This window comes from Pteropus alecto, unplaced genomic scaffold (assembly GCF_000325575.1).
Source record: "Pteropus alecto unplaced genomic scaffold, ASM32557v1 scaffold669, whole genome shotgun sequence".
NCBI lineage: Eukaryota > Metazoa > Chordata > Mammalia > Chiroptera > Pteropodidae > Pteropus > Pteropus alecto.
Window position 1 is genome coordinate 186,476 of NW_006442554.1, and position 19,538 is coordinate 206,013.

Below are 19,538 nucleotides of genomic sequence, written 5' to 3' on the forward strand. Positions count from 1 at the left end.
GGGTTCTTTCCACAGAGATACCCAGATGTCCTGAAATGCTCACATTCCCAGTCTATCCATCTTTCTATCCCTTAGCCAGTTCTCTCTCCTCACCCTTAGCCCTGCCCCACCCCTGAGTGCCCCAGATAACAGAGCAAAAGCACCTAGTAAGTACATAGGTCAGTTTGTCAGAGATCCCTGGGCCTCCTGAGGCTGTCACAGCTGCATGGCAGGGAAGGGGATCTGCCTCGCTGTTGGAGAGCACAGCTGTGGGCTGCCCCCTGATGGTTCTGTAGGTAATGAGTACCATGGAATGGTAAAGTCCAGCCTTTAGCCAGCTCTGTCCATCCTGAGACTGCCTGGCCCCTACTTCCCCTTCAACAGCACCCTTCCTCCCACCCCCCAATCCTCATATCCTAGGGCTCTGTGACCTCTGCCCCAGCCTGGAGAAACAACTGCTAGTGTTCCCAGGACACAAGTGTGGGAGTCTGCAACTTGTGGTGAGCTATCCAGTTGGCAGGGGTGGATAGGTGGGTGGGCTGGCTCTCCCTGTAGATTCTGGGACCCTGCCCTCCATACTTCCCCAAGCCTAAACTGTTCCTTCCCACTATAGGACCTGGCAAGCACAAAGCCTGGCACTTCATCTGCTCCGTTTACCATCAATGCACATCAGAGCGACGTGGCCTGTGTGTCCCTAAACCAGCCAGGCACTGTAGTGGCCTCGGCTTCCCAGAAGGGCACCCTCATTCGCCTTTTTGATACACAGTCCAAAGAGAAACTAGTGGAACTGCGCCGAGGCACTGACCCCGCCACCCTCTACTGGTGAGCACTGAGTAGGGTATGCATGGTGGGCCGGTGACCCCATGCCACATAACGTGGGCATCTGCCGGTCTGTCTTACAGTATCAACTTCAGCCATGACTCTTCCTTCCTGTGCGCTTCCAGTGATAAGGGCACGGTCCATATCTTTGCTCTCAAGGATACCCGCCTCAACCGCCGCTCCGCGTGAGTACCCCTGCCCCACCCTGCTATGTCCTCATCCCCCTGCCCGTGTACCACACCTGGGCCTAGCCAGTACTGCTTGCAGGCTGGCTCGTGTGGGCAAGGTGGGGCCTATGATTGGACAGTATGTGGACTCTCAGTGGAGCCTGGCAAGCTTTACCGTGCCTGCCGAGTCAGCCTGCATCTGCGCCTTCGGTCGCAACACTTCCAAGAGCGTCAACTCAGTCATTGGTGAGTGAGACTATCCCTTGACTGGTGGTAGTGCATAGGCAAAGACCAGCAAGTTGGACTTGAAAGAATTTTTGGGAATGAGAAACCTGAGAAAGCTAGAATGGGTGGCTCAACTGCATCGTCGGTGAGGGGGATGGGTATGTGGGCAAAGGCCTGAAAGGGGGACCATAGGCCATAGGACACCAGAGAGGATTGGAGTGTGCGAATTTGGCAGCCTCTAACCTTTTACTGATCTTTTCCCCCTTCAGCCATCTGTGTAGATGGGACCTTCCATAAATATGTCTTCACTCCTGATGGAAACTGCAACAGAGAGGCTTTCGATGTGTATCTTGACATCTGTGATGATGATGACTTTTAAGGACCCTGTGGGTTGTGCTAAGGAACCGCAGTGACAGAGTGCAAAGCATTTGTTGGGGTGGGAGTGCTGGAAGCCCCAGCTAGCAAGCAGTAATGGGGCTGGCGCCCACTTTCCTTCCACAGAGCAATGCCTAAACAGCTCATTTCCCTCAAGCACTTCTCCTAAGCACTTCTTGATTTTGTGTCTTTGAGGACTGTGTGTCCACAGGGCCAGGCCAGGGACCCAGGGAGGCAGCAGATGCCCTGGGGCTTCCAACCTGGAAAAAACTACTAGGGACCCAGAGGGACTGCCCTAATCCAACTTGTGGGGATAAAAAACAACAAAAAAAAAAACAACTTCCCAGAAAGAGCCAATCTCTGATGTGATGAATATGAATAAAAAGCCCTTATTAATATTTATGGCTGGACCTCGGGGGTGGGGCCTGGAGGAGATGAGGCTGAAAAGGCCCTGCAGCAGTTTCCAGGAAAGCTGTGACCCTCTAGGACCAAGACTGGAGAAGGTGGGATCCTACTCCGGTCCTTCTAATAGTTCCTGCCTTCATCTCTGCCACGTTTGAATGTCTGACTACTATGTGCTTGCGCTGCCAGCGCTGCTCGAAACAGTTTCCTTGGCGCCCCCACCCGGTGGGTGGATGGGAACGTCTCGCCCGCGACCGTGGCTTGGTTTCCTGGCAGCCCCGCTACCTTAAAGTTCAGGCGTCTTTGCTTTTCCGGTCATGTGCGTTGCTGCGCCTGCGCAGTCCACCTAGGCGGGCAGCATAGCAGCCGCCCCGCCCAGATTCCATTTCCCAGTGTCCGCCCGGGTGGCGCGGGGTGTAACGGTTGTTGTAGTCCGGCTGCTCTTTCTGGCTGGTCCAGCTACATCGATTCGCAGGATGTCGGAGGTGCGGCTGCCACCGCTACGCGCCCTGGATGACTTCATTCTGGGGTCGGCACGTCTGGCGGCCCCGGATCCATGCAATCCGCAGCGATGGTGCCACCGCGTCATCAACAACCTCCTCTACTATCAAACGAACTACCTTGTCGGCTTCGGCTTCGGTCTCGCTCTGGCCGGGTGAGGGAGGGAGGGAGACGGCAGTTGGCCTGAGACGCCTTTAGGGCATGGAGGGTGGGCCCGCGGGATTCTGAGAACCGGGATGTGTAACTTGAGGGGGCTGCAAGACCTGGAAGGGTGAATTCAATAGAGATGGAAAGCTTACGGAGAATGGGAGGGAGAACTTGAGGGGAGTGGAACCTAGTTATAAGAAGGGCCTGGGGCGGGATAGAGTCTGGCTGAGGTGGGCACGAGGTGGGTAGAGGGACTGGAGGGAAGACCTGGGAAGGATGGAGAAAGTGTGGGCTGGGAGGTGGACCTGAAGATAAGGAGGGCCTGAAAGTGAGACGTGAGTGTATCTGGGAGTAGCGGGGCGATGTGAGTGATGGGGCCAGATTAAGGCGGCTCTGGAGGCCTTAGGACAGCGACAGGGACATACACCTCAGTGGTCAAGTTGAAGAGTGTGGAGCGTGGACTTGTGGAGGATCTGGTCTTGGAGGGGAGCCTGGCTATGATTGGAACGCAGCAGGAGCAGGTACCTGTTGGGGAACTTGAGCCAAGAGGGAGAACCCAGGGATGAAAGGCCTGAGACTAGAGAGGAAGGGAGAATCTGGAGGAGGGACTTGAGTGGGGTTGGAAGTTAAGAGTGTGACCTAAAGCCTGGAAGTGGTTCTAACAATGATGGAGGGAGGAATCTATAGTGAAATGGAAACCTGGAGGGGGTAATTTGAAGGGGAGGAAGCCTGGAAGGGAGTCCTGTAAGGATCCTGGACCTGGGGAGAGGGAAATGTTTGATTACAGAAGGCCTGGAAAAAGAATCTGCAAGGGTTGGGCTCAAAGGGTGGTTTTGGGGGCAGGATGGGGCGGGATGCTGGAAAGGGGCCCCTGCGGGGGTAGAGGTCAGAAGGAAAGAGCAGGGAAGGAGCCTAGCGGGATGGGAGGGTCTGAAGCTTACTTAGGAAGATGAAACTGTGGGATTGAAAAGAAACAAGGGTCCACAGGGTGAGTCCAGGGCTCCTGGAAGTCGGAAGCCCTGGAAGATGGACCTGTTGGGTGCAGGGCTGGTGGGAGTATTTTCCGGGGCGGGAGGGTCCCGAGAAAGGGGACAAAGCTCTTGGGGCCTGGGATCGGGTGCACGGTGGTCTGGAAGGCTCGGAGGCCAGACGACCCTCCCCCTACTGGTCGATTAGCTCAATTCTATTGTCCCCGCAGGTACGCGCGCCCGCTGCACACCCTGTTAAGCGCGCTGGTAGTGGCGCTAGCCCTCGGGGTGCTAGTATGGGCGGCTGAGACTCGCGCAGCCGTGCGTCGCTGCCGCCGCAATCATCCCGCCGCCTGTCTGGCCGCAGTGCTTGCCGTCGGTCTCCTGGTTCTCTGGGCGACGGGGGGCGCTTGCACTTTCCTGCTCAGCATCGCGGGGCCCGTGCTTTGTGAGTCTCCAGTACCCTAATAGCCAGAAACACGCCTGACGCATGCGCGTGGCGCCAGGCCGGCCCTGCCCTGGTTCCGGGTTGGAGAGGGCTGGGAGGCCCGGCGGACATGGCCACACCCCTTTACAAACCGCCTTCCCTGGGTTTGCTCCTCTCTTTTGGGAATACCTCCTTAATACCTCCTTTCCGGACTTCACTCTTGGTGTTAAGTGTCTTCTGCCGGCCACGTTCCCGTTACCGTGCACGCTCCCTGGCCCCGCCCCTCTTGCAAAGCACGTTACTCAGTCACACAATCAGGATCAGAGGTGTCCTGGCCACTGACCACTCCATTGACCTGCTTGTGCCCCAGTTCTCCTCTGTGGGCCCCCACTGGCTAAAGGTTTATGTCCTGTCCCACTGACTCCATTCCTCTTGGTATTGCCCATAGTGATCCTGGTGCATGCCTCGCTGCGTCTGCGCAACCTCAAGAACAAGATCGAGAACAAGATTGAGAGCATTGGTCTCAAGCGGACGCCGATGGGGCTGCTACTGGAGGCTCTGGGACAAGAGCAGGAAGCTGGATCCTAGGGGCCTGGAATCTGTACCCAAGACCTGGAGAATGCTACCCCCACCCTGGCGAGTACCCAAGATTCAGAACCCTTTCCCAGCCCTTAAAATAGGAGCCCCTTGCCCAGTTTCAAAAGCCAAGCATCTGTGATGCTCTCCTCAGATCCATTACCTAGGGAACCAGAGTCTTACCTAGCCCTGAACTTGGGACCCAGATCCACTCACATCCAGCACAAAACGGCCTTGGAGAACCGAGCATTCATGGTCAACATCAAACTCTGGACTGAGACACTCCCTCAACCCCAATCTGGAACTTACTGGTCTCAGCTCCAACGCTGGGGTGTGGAACCAAGGCATTCTCAAATCTTGAACCCTAGACCAAGGCTTTTCTAGATCCCACCCCAGCTTTGAACCCAGATCGAGGCATTGCCAAATCTTGATTCCAGGACCCAAGTGTTCCCAGCCCGTTTGGGTGGAAGTCAGATATCCTGACCCTGTTGAACCCTTGGTCCCAGGTGACTCCAATGCTCCCAGTCCCACTTGCCTCCTTCCACTTCTGTTTAGAGATTCCGCTCCTTCCCCAAAAGGTTCTTCAGTTGGTGAGAGCACAGGGTGGGGTGGGTGGGGATAGCCCCAATGTGGAATGAGGCATATATATCAGTGTTGCTGCAACAATAAATGTTGTTGCATTGTTCAAGCCAATTGGGCCTCCTGGATAAAGTCTGCATTTCAATGGCCAGAGTGGCCTGCTTTTCAGTTCTGCTAGACTTTCTGACTGGGTCTCTGTCAAATATGTGGGCCAAAGGGGTGAGATCTCAGTTCCTTCCTGGAACCTGTTACCTCCAGAGTGGCACTAACACACAAGGTAGTTAAGGGCATGCAGTGTTCCCATCATCATTTGCATCATTAAGGGCTCTTGTTCAGGGCTGGCTATAAGTCTTAGTGCACACAGGGAAAGAAGTTGCCTCACGTCACAAAGCAAATAAAACTAAAGTGGATGACATTATTTCAGGCTGTTTCTGTAGTGTTACTAGGTGTTATAAAAACATGTGGTCTTAACTACAGGTGTGGGCCCCAAGGCAAGGCAGAGAGAGGAGCAACACATGGATTCAGTTTACACATTTATTCTAGAAATCCTCTTCCAGTGTGGATAGTGTCTTGGGCCCAGATCCACTGGTACAAAAAGAAAAGTTTAACACCAGGGAAAGGGGGTGGGGGAACCCCCAGCTCCAGAAAGTCACAGAGAGATATAGGAAACACAGCTTGTGCAGATTTGTTTAAAAAGTGGTGGATGGAAAGAAAGCCAAGGAAGATGTGAGGCAGCCTGTGGCCAGATGTCACCTGAGGATTTTATTGGCATCTACCAAGTGCCAGGTTCCATCATGGCAGCATCCCAGGACACAATACACCTGATGGCTCTGCCCTTTGGCCTTCCAGACTGGGGATAGTTAGGGCAGAGGCTGCGGCCAAAGGCCAGGCCATCTCACCCTGGGGGCAGAGGCAGTGGGCACAGACAGGCAGACAGGGACTGGGGCTCCTTCGGGTACCCCTGGGGTGAGAAAATGAACCCAAGCCTCCCACCCAGACTTCAGTCCTTCCGAATGTGGGTTCTCTGCCCACTTCTCTAAGAACTGACCTGGTGGGAAGTGGCAGAGAGTTCTGTTCACACCAGAGTCCCTGGCTGCCCCAAACAGAGCCCATTTTGTGGAGGGGGTTCCTGAATGGAACAGGCTGGGCATGGGGACAGGAATGAACTCAACCAGACGAAATCACAGTTTCCCTTTTATAAAACGTCTAGTGTTGGGGGAAGACAGTGAAAACCTAAATCACAACTGTAAACAGAAATGGAGGAAGGGGCTTAGAGTCCCTGTTACACATCGTCCCTCTTTAAGCTGGCCGAGGGCCCCCAGTTCCTAGCACAGTATGAGAGGAAAAGCAGGGCATCAGACACCTTCGTGAGTCCACAGGGAGCTGGGGGCCTTGGAAGATCAGGCTGGCAGCCCCAGGACCTAGAGGAGCAACCACACCCCAGGACTCAGTGAGGTCAGCTGAATGCTCCCCAGACTGGAGTCATGCCCAGGCCAACAAGGGTATATCAGAAGGGGTCACACCAGTGTCCCTGGGGTCTGAGGGTCAGAACTGGAGGACTGCTCCCCCTCTAGCGTCAGGTCACTTAAACGAGCGCTCAGCAAGGGCCAGCAGCAAGACAGAGGACAGGAGGGGAAGACAGAGAAGAGAGGAAAAGACAAACAAGACACAGAAAGAGAGGAAAAGAGGCTCGTTAAAGAGGTGGAGGCAGGCACAGGAGACAGCACCTTGAGGCTTGCAAGCATGGAGTATGGTGAAAAGAGGAAGAAAACGGCAAGGACACATGATGCCCCTTCCTCCCAGCACCCCGGTTCCAAGGCTCATTTTCAGCTGACATGCACTGGTTGTTAAAATATTAAAATTCTTCCATAGCTTAGTAAAGAACTGCTGCTACCAGGGCCCAAGAAACCCCTCTACCGAGACCCAATGGACTAATGTAGGTCAGGAAGGGCCCAGTGACCCTGTACCAAGGCTGCAGCTACAACTCTCATGGTCCAAGCCATCAGCTCTCATGACTAGCTGCCCCCTGGCCTGGAGACCCTTGCCATCTGCCTCAGGGACCCCTACCCATCAGTAAAAGCACCCCCCATACCTGCCAGAGACAGGGGGCGCCGTGAAACTCCTCGAGTGCGGGAGGGGCGCCTGGCTGGGGGCCCCATACAGCGCCTGGCCCACCTCATAGCAGCGGGCATGGAGGAAGGGCGGGTGTTGTGAGACCATGTGGGGGAGCACAGGCCGGCGCTGGGGCCCCGCAGCCAGTCCCGAGTTCCGGATGTACCAGTCCCGAAGCCCCTCCAGGGCAAGATTCTTATGGCCGCTGCGCTCAATACGGGTGGGTGGGGGAATCCACAGCAGAGGGTTTGGATGCACCTCTGGACCCTCAGCAGCCTCCAAGGGGAGGCCACAGGGCTTGGTGCGGGTGGCACGGGTGTGGGAGTCCTTGCTACGGAGGAGGGGGCTGCTGCCGTCAGCTGCATACACAGATGGTGGGCCTGGGACCATGGCAAGGAGCCCATCCCGGCGGGAGAGGGGTCCTGGGACCTCAGCTGCAGGCAGCAGCTCCCCCCAGCCTGACCCACCGATACCTCGGGGCAGGCCTCGGTCCAGGGAATAGTCCAAGAGGAAGTCTCCACACATAGGTGGGAGCCTGGGAGCCCCACGGGAGGCAGGGGCAGCTGAGCTTGGCCGGGCAGCCCGGGGAGGGTCTGGGGGGCCAGCTGTTCGGGAGGAGAAGGCAGGGGTTGGTTGGGGGCGCTCATACAGCACCTCACTGCTCTTGCAGACTGGGGGACCAGTGGCAGGGGGAGCCAGAGGTGCAGGTGGGGAGCCAGCTCCCCCGCCAGCTGCCCGGTCCACTAGTAGGGCCTCAGAGCTGTTGCTGCGGCGGGTGCGAGCTGCGAAGAGGGAGGCACGGTCAGAAGCCGGGTCCACCCGGGGGAAGCCCATCTGGGAGTCCTGGCTGCCGGACCACTGGCGAGAATATAGGCCTTCAGGTCTGAGGGAGTGGAGGTGGGGGTGATGAGAGGAAGGTCAGAAATATCAGGCAGATGGGCTGAGTGCCCTAGGTCTCTACGATGTCTCCCTCTGAGCCTTCATTTCCCCATCTCCAAATGAACCCAGGATTAGAAATTGTGTGCATAAAGGTGTTAGATAGAGGCATGCAAAGGGCAATAGAGATTCTGTCCCAGACTGGGGGGCAGAGGGATTGAAAATGTATGAAGGCCCTGGGGCTATTAGCTCCGAGGGAGTTGTCAGTGTGTGTAGGGCTGGAAAGGAAATACTGGCAAGAGAGGGCCCGCTAAAGGGCTCTTCCAAATACATCTGACCTGGCACTTCTCATGACTCCCCACTTCCTCCACGATGAGGTCCTAATCCTTAGGCTTTTCCTGAACTCTCTGTCCCGCTATGTGTATTAACCGCCAAAAACTATCATCCAAACGGCCACCATCAGAAGATGCAAGCACCAAAAGGATGGGGACTTTGTTTTATTCACAGCCTGAGAAAAGCAGGCACTTAGTATTTAAGAAACAATAGAGTACAGTGGTTAAAAGCACAGACTCTAGAATCAAACTTACCTGGGTTCACATACCAGGTCTTCGATTTACTAACAAATCACTTAACCTCTCTGTGTCTCAGTTTCCTCATCTATAAAATGGGAATGCCAACAGCACCTACCTCACAGGGATCTTGTGATGATTAAATGAGTTGATACCATGTAAAGCATTGATTCCTAGCAGTCAATAGGCACTCAATACATGTTATCCAGAACTTATGCCCACAGAGTCTCTCAAAGGCAGATATTATGCCCATTTCACCAATGAGAAGACCAAAATTCATAGAAGGGAAATGACTTGTCCGAATTGCACAGAAAAGCTCATACTCAAACTGAGGCTTCTGTCCCAAATCCTCAACCACTTCTTCTCCATCAAAACAACTATTCACCTTTCAAAGCCAAGCCTTTCATGTCCCATACCCATTGGTAATGCTCTCCCAGTTAGGTTCCCTTCTCTGGTCCTCAAACCCACCCCCTGAATCCTCTTACTTGCAGAGCTGGGGGCCAGCGCCCCGGGTGAGAACAGGAGTGGCAGGCACACTTCGCCCCTCAAAACTGGAGGCACTCCTGGGCAGTGAGCGTGTGGGACTAGACAGAGACAGGAAGGCCCAGGTGGCATCCACATTAGAGACTGTCCCCACCAACAGGCCCTCCTGCCAGCCCGGGCTTAGGATCCCATTCCTGGTGCATGGGGAAGGGAGGCAAGAGGCTCACCCTCACCTGGTAGGGCTGGCCACAGAGTTGCGCCGGCTCTTCAGGTCCCCATAAAGATCTGACGGGGGTGGTTTCCATGGAGTTCGTCGCTCAGGGCTGCCCCCAGATACTGCCCGCAGCTGGTCCCAGGCCTTGGGTGGTGAGGGGCGCTCAGTCAGAGGGAAGCAGCCACGGGGTTCCTCTGGGTAGAAGAGAGAAAGTGGGGGAGATTTCAATGAGAGGAGCCTGATGACTTTTGAGCAAAGCAAAGGGGAGGGGCTCAGGAAGCAGAAAGGGACAGAGGGCTGAGCAGGGCTAAGCAGGCTGAAAGTGAAGAAGAGGGGGACCCCACCGGAGGATAGGGCATGGTTAAGGGAGAGCTGAAGAGGGAGGGGCTGAGAATCAAAAGATAGGTGGGTTTGGGGTACAGGGGTCCTCACCATTATCATGGCTGGCCCCAGACTCTGAGAGGGAGCTGCTCTCTGAGTGCAGAACTACGTCCTCTACAGGCGAGAAGGGGGAGACCCCGGCCCATCAATGCCAGACCTGGGGCCACCCCTTACACTGCTGGCCAGTCTCCTTCCCATGCTTTGCCCTCCCCAAGAATCCACCTTTACCTAAATTCCAGACCACCAGAGGTTTGGCTCCTCACTTTCCTGGCAACTATGGGTCAGTTCCCAATGGCCCCACTCTTGCCCAGAGCCAGTTTGTCACCATTCCTCTTACTGGTTGGGTCCCTTAAACTTTAAGTTCTACCTGCTGCCCGCTTTTCACTGGCTGTTCCCCCACCCACCCCTACCTTGTCCCTTAGCCAATGCCTACTCCTCTGCTTTCACTGGTGGAGTGATGGGTCCTGGCTCACCTTGGCTAAGCTGAGCGAGGCGTGTGCCCAGGCAGATACCCTGGGTGGTGATAACTGCCCCTGTGGACAGTGGGAGCACTGGGAGGCCTAGGCGAGCCCGGAAATCCCCAAGCTGCTCCTCCAGCTCGTGCAGCCTCCGCAGTGCATCTGCCTGGACCTGGCGCCGGCGTCGGCGCTGCTCCACACTCAACTCAGGGGCCAAGGCCAGGCGGCGGGCAGCTGCCGCAATCTGCTGTTGCACTGACACCTCCCGTTCCAAGGCCTCAAGAGCGAGCTCCTGTGGGGTCCACCCAAGGGTGAGACAGAACCAAATGTTAGAAATGGCCAAGCACAGGAACCAGGGAGTAGCAGAGCCTATCAATACTGGAGGCCTGGAAGGTTCTTCCTGGGGGTAGAGCTTATTCCCTCTAGGGGCAGGGCCTGTCTTGATAAGGGACTGGGCCTATTCGCCTTCTAGAGGGTGAGAGACTTATGGATAGTTGGGGACCAGCATCTTCCCTCAGACCAGGAACCCACCTTCCTCAGACTCGGTTCCTTCTGACCTTGGCCTCTCTTTCCTGTGGACAAAACCCTGTCTCTGCCCAGGCTCCCCCTCCTCTCTATCTGTCCCACTCCCGAACTTGCTCTCCTTGCCCATCTGCTTACCTCAGCAGGGCACAAGGAATGATGTGTTGGGTTGGAGGGTGGTGGAGGATAGGCTCGAGCTGCAGGGGGCCGCCGGCGAACCAACTGGGGCCGTTCACCAGGCTCTAGTGGGCACTCAGGGGGCAACTGGCCAGTCAGCTCCTGGGGGGGGGAGCGGGGGGCAGAGACTACCAAGGGTTAGTTGGGGGACATGGGACAAAGCAGAAATGACGCCAGAAGCTACAGAAGTCCTACTAGGAGCCCAGTCCTGCTTGGCACCCCATGCCTGTTATTTCTCTTCCCCTTCCCAATTCTCCACCAGGCAGGTATGCAGCTTGGACTCTCAGACCCTCGATGACCCAAATCCTGAGGAAGTGGGGAGGACTGCTTTGGAATCTAGAATTTCTGAGTTTTTATGAAGGCAACACAGTCTATATACTACATATTATAGACTACTCCTTCAGGGCCTGGGGCTATATGCTCTGAACTGCATTATTTCTGGCAAACTGTAGACATTCACATCAAGAGGGGCAAATTGATACTATAAATCACCCCACGTGATTGGGGTCAGGTTTAACTGTCAAATTTTGGAGATAACAATTGTTTTGTGAGGTTTTTTGGACTTCCAATTTTTGACAGGGGGATGTGGGCCCAGACTGCCACATTTTATTGATTCTAAGACATCTAAGCTGAGTTTTGAGGAGCTAGTAGGTGTCAGGGAATTTGCAGCTCAGACAAGTGGCTCAGCATTTGCCACTCCAGTCTGCCAACCTAGGGGCCCAGGCTCCTCACCCCCGGCCCAACACTTTTAGGGCCAGGCCCTCACCGCCTCCTGGAGACACACTTTGCGTAGCTCCTGAAGTTTCAGGCTCAGGGCCTCCTGCAGAGCCCGCTGCCGGTCAAGCAGCCCCCTCAGACGCTCTGACTTCACCTGGGGGGCGGCTTCTCCGAACAGGGTAGCTGGACACAGAGGAAGCAAAGATCAATGGGGCAGCTATGGCATCCTGTGGGGCCAGGGACCAACCCTTCCCAAGTGCATAGGCACGTGGTGACTCAGAGCAGGGGAGGAGGCAGCAGGAGTGGGAACCAGCCACCGACCTGAGGCATTGAAGGTGGGAGAGCTGATCAGCTGACCTTTGACTTCCATCCTGGTGCTGTTGAGAGGCTGCAGCTGATGGCGGGACAAGGCCTGGCAGTGATGCATGGGAGCCATTAAGGAAGCATATGTCTGGTCCCCCAACTCCCGCCGCACACAGCTTCCCTCATAGCTTCCCACACCCCGGCTGGGAAGGAGTACCCTGACCCTACCGCCTGCTTGAACACAATCTCAGAATCTGTGTCAATGTCTAGCCCCACTTGACCCTGATACCTTGGTTCCCTTCCCATTGAGTGGGAACACAGCAAGTAGGGTGCTGGTTGGACTTACGATGCCTCCTCAGAGGCCCATGAGCCAGTCAGGAATCTCACCTGGGGAGAGAAAATTAATGGCACAGATTCAACCAACTATAACAATGAGCATTTATTAAGTACCTGGGTGCCTGGAATAGTTACCCTCTATTCTTAATCTTCACAAACACACTGTGACAGTGGTTCTGTGATTAACATTACTCCCAGTTTAGAGATGAGGAGAATAAGGCACAGAGAAGTGAAATAACTTGCCCACAGCTAAGGATAGAGCCCAGGCCCACCCTTCTGGTCTAACACTCTCCCTCACTAGAGCTGCTCCAACCTCACCAATTCCTCATAAGCTCAATGCCCATAGGGCCTCAGTGCCTTTGCCCAGGCTGCTGCCCGGCGTGCTCTTTTCACTTCTCACCATTCCAGCTCCTGGTTCTCACTTACATGCTGGAGCCTCAACGTCACTTCTAGAGGTGGGCTACCGCATTACTTCTCCTCACAACTGCTGTCCAATGAGAGACTATGCCTCCCTCGTATATTCATGAGGACAGGAAACATGTCTGTCCTGTTTTCATCAGTATCTCTGGCACTCAGAACACTTCTGCATGCACAACAAGTGCTCAGTGAATGCTAGGTGAATGAAAGAATGACAAGGCAGCCAACCCAGAGATCAAGCTCCAATTTGTGGGTCGTTACTTGTCTCAACTCTATCATGTAGCCCTGGTGTGACAGGTAGTGTCCACTTGGCTCCAGGACCCCTCTAGCCCCTCTGCCCACCCCAGCCTATCCTGCACCCAGCATAGGGAAGTCACCCTGCTGGGACTATGAACAGTAAAGTCCACAACTGCAGATAACAAGCTGATTGCCTCCTGCCTCTTTTCTCTGCCCCTGAGCTGGCCATGGAGCCTGCCTTGGCTGGTTGCCAGCCCTGCCCTCATCCCCTCCTCTGGAATTTGCTCCCTCCCTCCCACATCCTGCTCAGTTCCCAGCTGGGCAGCCAGGTAACATCACCTCCCACCACCTGGCCTGACCTCAGTGACAGGCAGCTGGGAGGGCCTCATGAGGCCACAGAGGTCCCATCCCCACCTACCTGGAATTCCCCAACTTGTCACGACATGGTAGCCAGGTATGGAGAAGACCTAGGCAACTGAGGAGGCGTGGGTTCAAATCCCTTCCACACCCATACATTGGGGGATGTGGCCAAGCTGCTAATATGGTGCTACCAGTTCCTCAGCAGTTCTCCTACCACTCAATAGGAAATGTATCCCTTCAGTGATTCTCTGTTCTCAACATTAGAGACGGAGGTAAGTCCCTAAAGCCCCTTTGCACACCCAGGCAGCGACATGTGCTTTGCAGAGGCACACACACACCCATCCTCAGAGGTCTGACAATGCCCAGCACAGTGGAGTTTCCTTGAGGTCCTACCTCGGCCTCCTCTGCCCCTTGGCTTCTGGGGGTTCTTCTTCCCCAGCCCATAGTTGGGGTTGAGGAATTCTCCCAGGGTTCCCCTAAATCTTCCTCCACCCCAACAGGAAACTCTACTCTTCCTCGGTGGACCTGTTCACCAGGATCGGCCCTGCATCTGACACTGGGCTGCCTCTAGCCTTCTTTCCCTGGGAGCTCACGGCATCTTGGAAGTCGACATAGGGTCCGGAAAGGAACCCTGAATCCACCCTGTCAACCTGACCTCAGGGACATAACTAGAGCCTGAGTCATGGGGTCAATGGGCAGGCTAGACACAGGGTTCACGCCCCATACCCCCACACCTGGCTCCCAAACCTCTGCCTCTGCAATCCTGCTCTCAGCACACTTGCCTTGGAGCCCAGGACTGCCCCATGCCCACCCAGTGATGAGAAGGGGGTCCCAGCAGCCCCCTCCCCAACACCCTCTCACACCAGCCCCTGGGGCTTCCCACTGGTGACTCTATCCTGTCCCAGGATGGGCTGCAGCATGAGAGCTGCAGAGGGCACCCCCACACCCAGAGGCAGGCCCAGCAGGTTTTTCAGGTCTGCCCTTCTGACACCACAGCTGAGAAAGAAATTCCTGGCTGTAATGACTGTTTACAACCAAGATACCTCATCTGGGTGGTACCCCAGCACATTCAGTGGGACCCTCATTTCTATATCCTGCTACTGTGGGAGCAAATACAAACTCCCAGTGTCTGGACTGTCCACACTGCCCTAAGGGCCCCCTGCCCCACTCTAGGTGAACAGATAGGGGGGCAGGCAGGCAGGTGCCAGGAAGTAGTTTCTCAATCAGCCAGTCTGGGCTTTCCTGAGGGGCTGGGCCCCAGGTTAAGGGAGGGTAGAGGCTACTCCCACAAGGGAAAAGGGGGGAAGAGGAAGTGGGGGACTAGAGAAGGGGGACTCTGGCTTCTCTCCTCCCTGATCTCTTCCCTTCCTCCATTTCCAGCAAGGGATCGGCTTCATGCCAGGAAAGGAAATTGGACATTTTGGGCTTCACCCATCTACTCAGGCCCTCCTTCCTTGCTGTCTTCTTGCACAGCCCTGGCTCTTATCTGCATGGAATGTTAGTACACCCCATACCGTCCTCCCCTGCCCCTGGGCCCATGTTCCCAGGTGCTCACCAATACCAGATGGGTACTGTGGGGTGGTCTCAGGTACCTGAAAAAAATAGTTGTCTTGACCAGGCCTGACTTCGGCTGGTAGTGGCAGGCTGGTAGTGCAGTGAGCAGTGAGCAATGAACACAGTAGCAGAAGCCAAGGCCGCCTCCCACTAGGCAATGGCCCAGCCTACCTGGCCAGGGACTGGGCTGGCCCATACCTTTTAACTCTTGCCTGCCTGCCACTAAGGTTCAGGTCACCCTTAGGGGCAGTCTTGGGCCAGGTCCCCTCAGGGTGTCCAGCAAGGCCAAGAGCCTGGACCTCTCCTCTCACCCCATACATCCAACAGAGAACTGGAGAAGGAGGGCTAAGGGTGGTAGAAGTGGCGGCTGCCTCTGGTGCTGCCCAAGGTCCCAGATCAGACCCTGCTCACCTCAGGGTATTATCTGGGAGCTCTGGGATGGAGGTCTGGACAGGTGCTAAGCACGGGGGAGGCCTTGGGGTGTATGTCTCTTGGCAGTTCACGTCACATTCCTGAAGCCCTAACCTTTTCCTCCCAGGGCAAGGCAGGAGTGGGAGAAGGTCTTTAGGTAATACCCACCCTCACTGGGGTAATAGTTTCCCAAGAAGAGGTCAGCTTTTCTAAGGAGAGACCAGGTCCCAAGATCCTACAACCTTCTGCAGCTCCAAGAGAAATCATCCCAACAAACCCACAAAACACACACGTGGTTTAACCCCTCTGGTCCCTACAAACCTGTGTGGATGGCGCTGACCCAGCTCCTCATATCCAGCTTGTAGATGTGGAAGCTGGGGCACGGAGAGGTGAAGAGGCCTGATTCTGATTACAGAAGCATAAGAGCAGGTAGGATCAGATCTTGGGGCAGGGGGTGGGGGGCTGGGTCCTGGGTTGGAGGCTGACAGAGGCTATTCCTGCAAGGGAGGAGTGGGAAAGGGGGACTCATGCACTTTCACATCCATGCTGCTCTGCCTTCCCCATTCCTCCCCCTCAGGCATTTCTGGCCAAGAGTCAAAGAAATTGAGGGCTCTGAGTCCCTAGATGTACTGCTTACCCCACAACACCACCTAGGCTCTGAGCTTGCCCCGGCACACACCACATATCCTGTGCTTCATTTGGGACCATCTGCTCTGTAACCTCAGGGCCCAAGCACAGTCCAGGCCCCTGCAGCAGCCCAAACTATGAGGTGAAAGGGCAGAGTGAGACAAACTCCCTGCCTGCTTGGCAAGTGGACCAAGCCTGGAGAGCAGCTCACTCTGTATCAGCAACACCCTATATATGTGCCTCCTGCCACCCTGCCCACCTTTCTTCCTGGATATGAGATTTCTAGCATGGAACACAAAGGCCTCTTTTATCCCCACTTCTCTCCCCCTTTACTTCCTGGGGCTGGTGGAGATGGCGGCCATAAGGTGGGCAGCTGGATATTGGTGGGGAGTGTTCTCTCAGCCATGGCCTCTCCCACCTCTTGTGGGACACCAAGGATGTTGGGAAGAAGAATGTTTATAGAATCAGAGCCAAGAGGGTCAAGAGTATCTGGCTGGCAATGCAGATTGAGTCTTAAGGCTTAGGTTTTCTCATCTGAAAAATGGATAACTGGTGTTTACGGAGCCAAGAGAGGCAGGCCAAAGTCACTTTGGAGGGTATTTCACAGTGCAAGGATACTCATACCATGTCATTAATGACTGTCAATAACAATAATAACTTCACACAGAGGTGGGCTGGTATGAGGGTAAGGAGAGAGCAGGTAACTGGGCCTTTTGGGCCAGGCAGACAGGCAGGGCAGAGTTACCCACCACACGTCATTGCCCTGGTCCATGATTTCTACCAGCCTGGAAGCTGGCCAACCTCTAAGCCCCACTGTGGCCAGGACCAGAGCCTCAGGTGGCTTCATGGAGGGATAATAAGTGGTGGGTCTGCGATTCAACCCAGCTCTGCTACTTACAGGCTGTGTGACTGCTTGCACAAGTCCCTTAACCTCTCTGGGCCTCAGTGTCCTCGTCTTTAAAGTAGGAGTGATGATAACCATATGTACCTCACAGGGTTGTTGTGAGGATGACATGAGTTAATCTAAAATTTGCTTAGGACAGTGCCTGGCCCACGCTAAGCGCTCAACATGTACTGTCAGGAAACAAATATATATACATGTAGATGTGTGTGTGTATAAAATTTAGAGAGAGACAGGACAGAGACACACAGAGCTGGTATCCCTCAGCCTCACCTTATACATTTGAAACAGAGCTGTTTTCCTTCAAATAACTTGTCTGAAGTGTCATCTCACTATCCAAATCAGGAACTAAATATATTTAGGTGAATTTCTGAGATAGAGCTGGTATCCCTCAGCCTCCAAACCCTCCCTACTTGCTACACAAACCTGGAAACATCCCTACTCACCACCCAGACCCAGAACTCTCCCTACTCGCCAAACCAGACATATTTGAAACAGAGCTGTTTTCCTTCATTATCCAAGCTCTCCCTACTCAACATAAAAAATGCAGGAACCAAATATATTTACACAACACAGTACTCTTGCTATCCTAATTCTTGGCACCGAAGCTCAGGAAAATTAAAAGACATGAATAGGCTTTTGAGTTAGAGCCGTTATCCTTCATTATCTGAACTCTCTCCACTCATATGTAAAACACACAAACATTTGTTTTTGAAAGCCAGTTTATCAACACACCACTGGATCTCTGTGAAAAAGAGGAAGAACAAAAGAGCTGCCAGAAAATCTTATATACATATATGCAAAAACAAAATACTTTCAGATAACTTGAAATCTTTTCATTGTCTGAACTATCCAAACTCTCCCTCTCAGAACTCAGGTACTAAATAGATTGGAACAATGAGGGATGCTTGTGTTGTTATTAGTAGGTTTGGATAAATGTTTAGGTAAATGAGATGGGTCTAGTAGTTTGTTCCTCAAACTCTCACTACTCCCTATGAGAAATGCAGGAACAAAACATAACTGAATAACACATTACCTCCTTGCTCTCCAAATTCTCCCTGACTGTCCTCACAATCAAGGAGATTCAGACAGCAAAGGAACCTCATACTATTATTATTGTTCTATTATCGTTACTACTGGATGGGCCTGATTCTAACGCCCAGCAGCTGTTCCCTCTGACCTGCCCCACAGAGGTTGGATGGATTTAGCACTAGGTTTGTACTGCTTACTGCTGAGAGAAGAGGCAATAAGCCCCTGCCCCCAACCCACCCCTACCAAGCCCTGAAGTCTCTGGCCTAGAATGGACTTTTTTTCAGGCCAGAAAAGAAGGGATCATGCACCCAGGATCAAGACCAGGAGATGGGGTGACACGACCTAGAAGAGTCACACATACCTTTGAGTCTCCCACCTCCACATATTTGGTCATCCACCCATGGGGCAGCCCCTAACTCAGCAAGGCTGGAAACACAACCCAGACTTTGCAGACTCCCAGAGAGGCACTGAATAATTTAGAATGCTCTCCCACACTGGGGTGGGTGGGAGGCATAGGTGCAGTTCTATGCCTTCTTAGGGCAGGGAGAGAAATGCAAGCTCTGTGTGAGATCACTGGGTGAGGGTGGGGGAAATCACATATGAAAAGCACCTCAGCCACACAGGGCCCTACAAGGGTGCTTGTTCTTGTTCATGATAAGAGAAGCATTTGGGATGAACTTCAGAAATAGTATGAACAGTAGAACCTCAAGTTCAGAGGCAGGGTATAATGTGACCCCTGTCCTGACACAGAGGAGATGAAAAGTGGGTGTCAGGAAGGAGGGAGATCTGAATAGGGTGGAGAGGCCGGCAAGGGGTAGAACAAAGGCCTGGAGTTGGGATGGGATGAAGGGACAGGACAAGAAGGAGTGTATGGGACAAAATAAATCAGAGTCATTGTAGGATGGAGGTCGGAAGGCAGGACAGATGAGCCGGGACACTGGCCAGGAGATGGAATGGAGTAAGGTTCAGGACAAGGGTTAGAGAAAAAGAAGGGGTCAGCAAGGGACAATAGAGCAGGGCAGGGGCCAGGGTCAGTACAGAACAGTAATTAGAAGACATGATGGGGGACAGGCCAAGACAGTGGTCAAAGGAAGGGATAGGAAAAAGGGAAGGTTCGAAGTGGAGGTAAGGAACAGGAAAAGACTGAGACAAAATGAGGCTAGGAATGAGGACAGGGATGGGACAAGAGAAGACAGGGGAACACAGCACAGGATTGGGCAGGGACAGGACAGGAGACAGGGAGATGGTCTACAGGTGATGAGCCAGGTCAGGAGAGGGACCAGGGGGACAGTTCAGAGTGGGGAGAAAGTACAGAAGTCAGAGGTCGGGAATCTGGACGGACCGGGATTGGGCTAGCGTTCAGAGGATAGGAAAGAACTGGAAGGAGTTCAGAGACTGGATATGAGTTTAGGGCACAGATCAAACATCAGGACAGAAACTGGGGTGATCAAAACAAAGCAAGATGAGCTTCAGAGATGGAACAGGGTCAGGCAAGGATCTGGGGTCAAGCAAGGATCTCGAGAACAGCTCTGAATGGGGTTTGGAGTCAGGATTGAGTTTAAGGGAACAAAACAGGAGTTGAAAATGATGCCAGGCCAGAATATAGTTAGGTCAAGGGTCAGACTGGAGGTCCTGGGGTCCAGACCAGTCCAGGTTCGAGGTTCAAAAAAGATGTAGTCAGGTTCA

At 54.0% G+C, this 19,538-nt stretch overlaps 3 protein-coding genes across 15 annotated transcripts in view; 2 read left to right on the plus strand and 1 right to left on the minus strand.

The window, feature by feature from the left end:
- Positions 1-1,963, plus strand: part of WDR45 (WD repeat domain 45) — a 6,308-nt gene extending 4,345 nt beyond the window's left edge. For 5 of the 7 annotated variants that reach the window (XM_025040417.1, XM_006922731.3, XM_006922732.3 and 2 more), the window contains exons 7-11: positions 400-479; positions 593-801; positions 882-983; positions 1,066-1,211; positions 1,460-1,963. In XM_025040417.1, the coding sequence (XP_024896185.1) occupies positions 400-479; positions 593-801; positions 882-983; positions 1,066-1,211; positions 1,460-1,569 (647 nt within the window). In that variant the 3' untranslated portion in view covers positions 1,570-1,963. The remainder of the gene's footprint in view (positions 1-399; positions 480-592; positions 802-881; positions 984-1,065; positions 1,212-1,459) is intronic. The other 2 variants (XM_006922733.3, XM_006922735.3) reach the window with 1 other exon arrangement.
- A 371-nt stretch (positions 1,964-2,334) lies between these two features.
- PRAF2 (PRA1 domain family member 2) lies at positions 2,335-5,583 on the plus strand. Its single transcript, XM_006922736.3, has 3 exons — positions 2,335-2,622; positions 3,814-4,031; positions 4,459-5,583. Exons 1-3 carry the CDS (start codon positions 2,444-2,446, stop codon positions 4,596-4,598), a joined length of 537 nt encoding a protein of 178 aa, XP_006922798.1. The 5' UTR covers positions 2,335-2,443; the 3' UTR covers positions 4,599-5,583.
- A 1,190-nt stretch (positions 5,584-6,773) lies between these two features.
- Positions 6,774-19,531, minus strand: CCDC120 (coiled-coil domain containing 120). Of its 7 annotated transcripts, XM_025040415.1 has the most exons (11): positions 15,614-19,531; positions 14,883-14,919; positions 12,267-12,364; positions 11,996-12,086; positions 11,724-11,857; positions 10,919-11,059; positions 10,274-10,550; positions 9,852-9,914; positions 9,439-9,613; positions 9,208-9,306; positions 6,774-8,160 (listed from the first exon to the last, which is right to left on the minus strand). In XM_025040415.1, the coding sequence occupies exons 4-11, from the start codon at positions 12,042-12,044 to the stop codon at positions 7,236-7,238; spliced, it is 1,863 nt and encodes a 620-aa protein (XP_024896183.1). In that variant the 5' UTR covers positions 12,045-12,086; positions 12,267-12,364; positions 14,883-14,919; positions 15,614-19,531; the 3' UTR covers positions 6,774-7,235. The 7 variants fall into 7 exon arrangements, with proteins under 7 accessions (XP_024896183.1, XP_015453261.1, XP_015453258.1 ...); XM_015597775.2 differs by lacking the exon at positions 14,883-14,919 and having other exon boundaries at positions 12,032-12,086; XM_015597772.2 differs by lacking the exon at positions 14,883-14,919.
- Positions 19,532-19,538: the final 7 nt, after the last annotated feature.